The sequence below is a fragment of the Narcine bancroftii genome, chromosome 13, assembly GCF_036971445.1.
Source record: "Narcine bancroftii isolate sNarBan1 chromosome 13, sNarBan1.hap1, whole genome shotgun sequence".
NCBI lineage: Eukaryota > Metazoa > Chordata > Chondrichthyes > Torpediniformes > Narcinidae > Narcine > Narcine bancroftii.
Genome location: NC_091481.1, coordinates 69193160 through 69202170, shown reverse-complemented (window position 1 = coordinate 69202170; position 9011 = coordinate 69193160). Strand labels below are relative to the sequence as shown.

At 39.9% G+C, this 9011-nt stretch overlaps 1 protein-coding gene across 2 annotated transcripts in view; it reads right to left on the bottom strand.

The window, feature by feature from the left end:
* Positions 1 to 640: 640 nt before the first annotated feature.
* The window catches only part of LOC138748196 (probable ATP-dependent RNA helicase DDX17), a 28449-nt gene continuing 20078 nt past the window's right edge, over positions 641 to 9011 (bottom strand). For both annotated transcript variants that reach the window (XM_069907979.1, XM_069907980.1), the window contains exons 12-13: positions 5335 to 5568; positions 641 to 4116 (exon numbers count right to left, since the gene is read on the bottom strand). In XM_069907979.1, coding sequence (XP_069764080.1) covers positions 3485 to 4116; positions 5335 to 5568 — 866 coding nt within the window. In that variant the 3' untranslated portion in view covers positions 641 to 3484. The remainder of the gene's footprint in view (positions 4117 to 5334; positions 5569 to 9011) is intronic.

The following is a 9011-nucleotide window of genomic DNA, read 5'->3' as shown; positions in this document are numbered from 1 at the left end:
GGCGCATTTTTTTTGGTGGGGGGGTGCCTCATTGAAACATTTTGAATGTTGAAAGGCATGGACAGAGTAAATGTAGAAAGGTTGTTTCCCATGGTGGGAGAGTCTTGGACAAAAGGTCATGACTTCAGCAGGAGCATGGTACGTGGAGGCCAGGTCATTGAGTGTATTCAAAGCAGAGATTGATAGGATGAGCCAGGGCATCAAAGCCAGGCAGCAGGGCTGAATGGCCTATTTCTGCTCCTGTGCCTGATGATCTAACTGGGGTGGGGGTGGTGAAGTGAGATGAAAGCAGATTGTCTCTTTTTTTAAACAGACCCTCCTTCTGGTTAAATTCTTCAATATACAGTAAAACCCCTGTCATCTGGAATTCAAGCAACCAGCAATGGGTAAATATGGACATTTAAAATTGATGCACCTCGCTGTAGGTTTGCCAATCCACGCAATCTCAAGCAACCAGAAATGTACTTATCTGACATCTACCTATCCTCATAGGTTCTGGTTACCAGGGGCTTTACCGTATTGTTCACGTTGAACCCGAAAGTGTATTGATAGTGTGTAGCTAATTTCCAGTGCAACGAGGTGAAAACAGTAGTTGGGTACAAGTGAAATAGGGCATTGCAAGGGGAAAAAAAAGCAGCCATTCCATTGGTAAATCTCTTTATTACCGGAATTGCAAAATACAAGAAAACCAGTACAGTATCAAAATGCACATTAATAAGACTGACACTGGGTACAACTTCACAAAGTGAAACATTGCTCACTGAGATGCTTCACCAGCTGCAGGATTCCTAGAGTTTAAGAGCAGTGATAGATTGAGCCTCATCCAATTCCACAGACTAATGTTCATTAGTTTTGATCTTTCAGGGCAAATTGTTAATAACATCAGTCTTTTGTGGCACTATTAACCTGCTATTCAGGGACAGGGCACCCTCAGCACTGAGATGGGCAGTAGTTCACTATTCCTGGAACCCAATGGCCAGTTCCTTGGCTGTTTAATTTCTACTGAGCATGTGATCCATTTAAAACAATAACTAACAAAATTAACGCCCAAGGATGGGATTCTTAGCTACAAATTCCAAGGGCTGCAACCAAGCTGCTCAAAGTAACAATAGAATGTGCAAAATGGCCTCAAACAAACAGAATTCAATTCTGGTGTTATTAAAAGGTTTCCTCTTGTAGCTCACTTGGTAAATGCAGTAGCACTGAGAGATTCAGAGGATGGAAACACAAGATTACACAACCCCCTGATTGATCCACCATTTGCCAGCTATTAGTTCAAAGCAATCGGGTGGGGAAAAAAAGACTTGGGTCCAACTGCTTTCAAAATGATCCTGACACATCACCGGCTAGCTGCAATAACTTCAAAATAAAATTACTTGCAAATTATTCCTAACGACCCTTGCTCCAAAATAAGAAATGGAGACAGGGAGATACCTTTTGAGTTCAAGAACTGTTGCAGCAGCCAAGGCCAAATTTTGCAAAGCCAACCCACCACCATGGCCATCGGGGACAGAACTTTTTTTCCAACCTTCTGATAGCCATAATAGTTGTATCAACATGTTGCAAACATGAAAATGAGCTTTTTAGCATTTGCAGGTTTGGACTGAATGGAGAGTAATGTGCACACAAGAGACAGTAAAAGTTATTAATTTTGCTGCGATTGGAGAACATTACCAGCAAAGAGTAACTGCAGTTTTCATGTCAAATTCTCACCGGTTGCACTATTTTATTACAACTACTAATCAATGGATAGAGTGAATTTGGACCTATGAAGATCTCTCGGAAAGAGGTTCTGAAGCTCTGTCATACAATCTTAAAACTCTACTTCTATTAGAACTCTCAAAAAAATCATTTAAAAATTAAAATCAGCCACAATATCTTTATTATAATGCCTCCAAGAAAAAATGAATGGATTTTAAAGGAGCTCATTTATGAAACACCTACCTTTAACGAAACATCCAGCATTCATTCAATCATTTGGGGAGAGAGAAAAATCTCAGTAGCACGAATGGCTAACAACATAACTAAAAACTGGCCATTATACAAGAGAGAAAAATAGTCAAATTAATGCAACAGGAACAAGCCACTGCTACTAAATGTGGAAAAAAAATACAAAAAATGATGGTCTGAAGTCTCAGACTGATCCCAATTCCACACCTTGTCATCTCTAACCCCTAGTACCTGATGAAGGATTGATCCTAAGCAAAACTGTTCTTGTGTAATGGAGAGAGGACCAGATGGGGGATACTAGGTTTGTCAAGCAGCAATTCCAGTATTTTGTTGTCAATAATTTAAAGTAATTGGAAATTAGTTTAGTATAGAACCTGAATCAGACCTCATTGCTTCCACCATGGGACATTACTGCACCATAAAGGAAACTAGAACTAACCTTTATCAACCCAAAACATTATCCCCTTCTCTCCCCAAGATTGATTCAAACAGGGTTGGGACTGGTGTTCAGGAAGAGAGAGCCAGTAACTATCTCTTTTTTTGACTAGTTTTACTGAATTACCATTTCTGCACAGCCTGCTGTTGTCCCATTTTTTTGGCCAGTTGTGTTCACTTCTCTTGAAAATACTAGGGATCTAGATTTTGCATTAAGTGGCATAATCCTTTCCCATCTCCAGTAATCCAAAATTGAAGCCATAATGCCTGGCTCAACACCCACTTCCTGTTGTTCTCGCTTCCACTCCCAGTTTTCCTTTCCTTGGGTCATGATGCCTATGTTTAGTAAAATAAAGAATCCAAAGGTTTTATATCAATCTTAGTTTTTCCCACAGGAGACTAGAGCAACTTTGATAGGGTTAAAGCACAATTATGAATTTCCATTGTAAGAGACCTAAATGAAAGTGGCAGCAAGTGAAATTTTTGGTAATTATTCATAAACTAAAAAAAATGACAACTTTATTTGCTTGTAACATTATAATAATCTTACTTTAATTTGAAGATTTTGTTGTCACAAGGATAATAAGGGCCAAGTCTGAACCTTAGGCTTTAGGTTAGATCTGAATTACAGGAACCATCAATATCCTGATAGAATTACGCTACACGCACACGGACACAAAACCTACCTTTTTAAAAGATAAAATGGTTTAAAAATATATTCTGGAGAGTGGTTGAACCCAAAGAACCATGGAGCTTACTCACTTGCTAGGTTGAGAGGGTCAAGCAGTCATCCAACGATCTGCCACAATTCATGGAGTCATCACCAGGTTGGCTCTGCGCCATGATTTGCAAGTATTAACACACTTGAGCAGACCGCATTTCAGTAAGATTTATGGTGGATGCCAGTAAACGTCTGACAGGTGGATCAATATCACAAGGTTTGCTTGTCCAGCACTCTATCGTAGCAACAAAGACAAGGTGGATGCAACTATGCAATTTACTTATCCTTTTTTAAAATATTACTGTTCAGTAGAAAATGGAATTGATGTCTAGATCTTTATAAACAGGAGAACAAAATGCAAATTTTAGAAAAGCAGAATTATTTTCGGCTTGTTCCCTGTGAAGGGGGAGGTGGTGGTGGAGGGGGTGTGTACTGGTAGGTCCCCTGGGACATGAAATTCAACAATGAGCTGCCCTGTTGATATGTTTGAGCGAGCAGTGGCTGTGGCTGTTGCCCCATCCCATTCTGCCGGTACTGTGGTGCCGACTGCAGGGGTCGCCCTCCACTAGCAGAGGTTGAAGCGGGGTAATTACCCGAGGCATAAGCCGCAGCTTGGGCCGTAGTGCCAAATCCAGAGGTTCCGTAAGCACCTGTGCTTGGAGTTTGGAAAGTACTCGATTTTCCAAATGCAGTCTGAGATGCAACTCCATACACACTTTGGTTTGTTGTCCCATACAACCCACTCTGGGTAAAGTTTGGATATTGAACTGACTGCTGCCCGAAGATGGCACTCCCAAAACTGTTAGCCTGTGGAGATCGGAAATTCTGTTTACTCAGTGCACCTGCAGAATCACGGGAATCTCTCTGCCCCCCAAACCTGGTCCCACCATCTCCCCTATCTCTGCGGTCCCCGTCAAGGTCTCTGAAAGACCGGCTCCGGCCTCTGTCTCGGTCATCTCTGTACATGGTGTTAGGATTGGATCCAGTGGGTCGGTAACGGGAACGGCCTCCTAAAGAGAGAAAAGTTCAACCTAGAGCTTAGAGTGAAATTTTACCACACATGTAAAATCACTTTCAATCTCAACTGCTTTAAATACAGCAAGCTTAGCACAAAGCTCTTTTCAGCCCTCGTTCTCTCAGACTCACAAAAACTTATTTGGGAGAGTAAATGCCTGGCTCCCTTGACTCAATTAAAGCACCAGGTCTGCAGAAGATGGAACTCTTCTATTGGGGCGGGGGTGGTGGGGTATGACCTTTACTCAAAGGTCAAATGGGGACAAATTTCCCACCAAATTGAAGAATTGGAGCTGTAGATACAGCCTTCAACTAAAAACCTGGGGTAGGAAGATAGGAACATTGAGAGAACTGGAGTGAAGGACAAAGCATTAGTGTTGAGAAACCAACTTCCATCGAGACTGTGATTTAGTTCAACAGATGAGAACAAGAGCCACGTGGTGAATTTGGCTGTGACAAATTAGAAAATGACATTAAAGTGTACTAGTTCTTTAGACTTGAGAAATAAGTGGTACACCACAGGAATCGATGCTTGCATTTATAAACGACTTGGACGAGAAGACAGGTGGTTTGTGACGCAGATATGAAAATGGATGGAGTAGTATATAGTGATGGTCATTATGAAATTTGTGTGGAGCAATGGCAGTTGGAAGTTAATCCCGGCCAGTTTGAGGTCATGCATTTGGAAAGTCAATTCGGCCAGGACATGAACAGCAAATGGAGGACTCTGAGTGTAAATCCACAGCTCTCTGAAAATGGAGACATGGGTTGTCAGATCCAACCATTGGAACAGTCCCTGAAAGAAAGTTCATAAAAGTAATTCTGCAAAGACAAGTCCTTGATAACCACGTTTGAAACATGACAAATTTGGGTGCGAAAGTTCCAGAGCTACATTTGAAAACACTGTCCATCTACCGAGAAGCTTAAAAGAAATCTCTTTTCTCTAATGACGAGTAATCAGTATTTTAAATGAGGTGATACAATTTAGTTTTTGTTGACACCAAGGCAGCCTGACATGTCTATACTTCAGATCCCTGACACCGCTCATTAAATCCATCAATCTCTTTCAAATCTGAATGAGCAAAAAGGATAATATTCTACAACTGTGCTCAATTTATTATAACTTAATCGGTCTACGAGAGAAATGACAGCTTCACTCAAGAGATCTGGTGTCTCAGAAGGATTTCATTCAGGTTAAAAAAAAAGGTGCTTACCTCTTCCACCTCCTCTTCCATGATCAACAAGTTGTAGAAGTTTGGGGTTAATTGCTTGGCTGGCCTCTTCCAGCACCTTGATTAGCTCCCTAGCTTGTTTCACATTGCCTGGCGTGAAGAAGGTGTAGGCTGTTCCTTTATTTGTGCTACGTGCTGTACGACCAATGCGATGTACGTAGTCTTCAGAGGAATTAGGGTAGTCGTAATTGATGACAAATTTGATGTCTTCCACATCTGTAAAAGCAGAATCGCAGTGTGGTGTGGAGAGGTGGGAGATGTGCCAGTAGGAACCAACACAAGCAGCACACCACAACAGCCAGGTAGAAAGAAGAAGAAGTTAGAACAAGATTCAGTACCAGCACCCCTCACAGTCCAAGTTTACAGCACTGCCCTTCACATGCAGTGTTTAAACCCACACTTTGAACAGCAAACCAAAAAGGCAGAACGCTGAACACAAAACACATAAAGCTGTCTACTGAACCATGTCGGAGCTTCAACAATTATCAGTCTAAAAACTGGAGAGACAGTAAAACTCTTGTGTTATTGAATAAGCACTGGTCTTAATTTATAGCTATCAACTTGACAACTTAGACTTCACTGCAGTAGGCTTTCCAGCTTATGCTATTTTCATTCATGAAGCAAACAGCATATTAATATGGACTAGGAAAGACTTCCAGATTAAAGGAAACTTTTAACACATATTTTGAAGAAATGTGATTATTCTTATCCTTGAGGTCAAAACACCTCAAAAACCTTTTTAACTATGTTTCCTCAAACAATTATAATCAAATGATTAAAAAGCTGCTGATCTTTCAAATTGATGTAGACAAGGTTAGCTCTAAAGTAGAACATGACCCCTATAGCACCTAGCTCAACTTGTTTCTGGAGAGGAAGGGGGTTACAATGCACTAATGACATAGGAAGAAATTAAGAGGAATGGGCTAATGAAATATTAAAACTTTAGAGCATTGAAACAGAATAGTTCTCAGTTGATGTTGAGACCCACAGATTACCCATGCTGAAATTCCCATTTTTAGTCTAACAATCCATTAATTTCAGAACAAAATCCTAATTTATTAATGACATCTGACAATCCAACCAAAATATAATGAACGTTAAAAACCTGTGACATTTGACAGGAGAAAACATGGTTTAACTCTGTGCTTATGTTATTACTCGGAGAAAAATAAACGTGGGCAGAAAACGTTAATGTTACATTATTGTCCAAAACATTTTACCAAAAAAATATGTACAATCAAGAAATGAAAACTCAATGCACCAATCTACATATAATTTACACTGCAGTTATCATTTCATCATTTCATTTCACCAGATTCTTCCAATGGACAGTTACAACTGGGAATGGGACTCAAGAGATACAACTACTTTTTATGCACTAAACCAACTTTCACTAAGGCCCTCAAATAAATTTCAGGGCAAAATATCAAATATTATTTAATTAAATAAATAAATTGTGAAGAGATTTCCTAATGTAGCATTTTTATAAATCTTCAAATTCTACAATGGTTGTCAGAGTTAGAAATTACCACAGAATTACTGGTCCACGATCAACAGAAACTATCTTAACATCCAAGGATGCGACCACATAACCAAATAGCCAGACTAAATGGAAACACTGAATCTCAAAGTCTTGCATTCTATTGGGATATTTGAATCGTCGTCATTTCTGTAAAATTCATTATCAAGTACTGTACAAAAACTTCACTCTTTAAACAGGACCTGAAAACCTGTAAAGATCAAGTGTTGTTATTGAAATTGATACAGAAGGTATCAGATTTTCTGATAACTAATTGTAATCCTATTTCCAATCAAATATAAACCTTGAAATAATGAAGGGGAAAGGATTCAATGTCCAGAATCTGACTGAGTGCAACTAGAAAAGCCACTACCTCATTAGCTCAGGCTATTACATTGGCTCCCACTGACTGCAGCACAACCACTCCTCGAACCAGTAACATGGCATCATTAAAATTAGGACTGTGACTTGCAGCTGTGTATTCAAGAATAGTCAACTGAGCTCATGTGGGTGGGTGGGAACTGATGGGGGAACCTGCTGAATGGACAGATCCTGAGAATTTGTTAAGAGTGTACCATAGTGCAATGAACCATAATTACATCCAAGTCAATGTTGTAAGAGTAGCACAACTCCTTGTTCATCAGTCACGATATGATCATTTTTAACTCCAGATTTGGCATGTTATCATTTAAATCCATACTTTTAAAAGATATCCAGAATAAACTCCAATTTCCTCCCTTCTGTATTGAGTGGTATTTACCAGTCCGATGCACACTCCCTCCATCGTACTGCCGCAGCCAATCCCGTCTCTCTGGTTCTGGCGGTCTCCTTTCAACCTCCGCCATGCGACACGGGACCAGTGGAGCTGGGAGAGCATGCATCGAGCATTCCCTTGTGGCGAGAGGTCCCACACGCTGGGATGAACGGCTTTTCTGCAGCCCGATTTTCATGTAGCACCAGAGGACCGCAGTCATTAAATAAAGTCCTCGAACCCAATCTCCAGAAATCTCCCAGCCAACACTGCATCTATTGCCCAGACTCAAATTATTTTTTCTTTGCAATTTACTGACAAACTATTTTTGACGTCTGTTTCTCATTACAAAAATGGGCTCAAGTTTCACTTGCTATTTCTGATTTCAAAAGTGAATGTTTTATGCTGAATCCCAAGACAGGGATAAACAGGAGATGGAAGAAAGATGTACATGAAAAATGAAAAGCAAACACTCATATTAAAGCACATATTGGTAATCAAATAGAAATGGACACAAACACAATGTTCACAAGAGATACAAATCTCAAGTCACCAGCCCATTCTCAACCCTAAAAGGACAATTCCATTTAATACTGCAAATTAAGCAAAACGCTTCCACCATCGCTTTTCACCTATGTGAACTTATTGTAAACATCCTCTTCAGATTCTAGGCTCACAATTTACATTAGAGGATGCCTTTATCATATGTTGGATATGTCTGTAATTGCCATCTTTTCACCAATATTTCTACTTTTTGGAGCAAATGCATCTCCAAGAAACAAACCCTGAAAAACTGACATCCTTTTTGTTTTGAAATCAACGGAACAGTGAAATATCCTAAAAAAAATGGAACCGAAAACAAGTAAATCTCCTTAACACCTTGATTAATGGTGCTCAGCAGATAGTCTGGGTGATGACCCCATTTGACTCTTAACTGCCACGTCATATACAAAGCCCAATAGGTTTACTTGCATCCTTCAGATGAGATTCTTTTTTAGTAATCTCTGTACCTTGAGAAATAGATTGACAAAACCTAACAATAACAAGAAATGGCGAGTAATTTATGAAGCCATGCAAGTGTCTTGTCCACCATCTATAACGTTATCACTGTCCGGTGGCGCACTTCCAAAAACTGGCAAGAGATGCCTTTGATATTGTGGCTGAGAGACCTTCTGTGGAGTAACTCCTGCAATTCCAATCCCAGCTGATGATAAAGGACAGGAAAGCTATGTTAAGGAAAAGGGACAGGAAAAAGTGGAACATTAAATCCCAGAGCTTTTTTTAAAATACCATTTTGAAAAGGTTTTAGCTGACCCTGAAATAACCTCCATACAACACAACCTGCAATTTTTAAAAATCTGAGCCCATTGTTAACGGCAGACTGGGAAA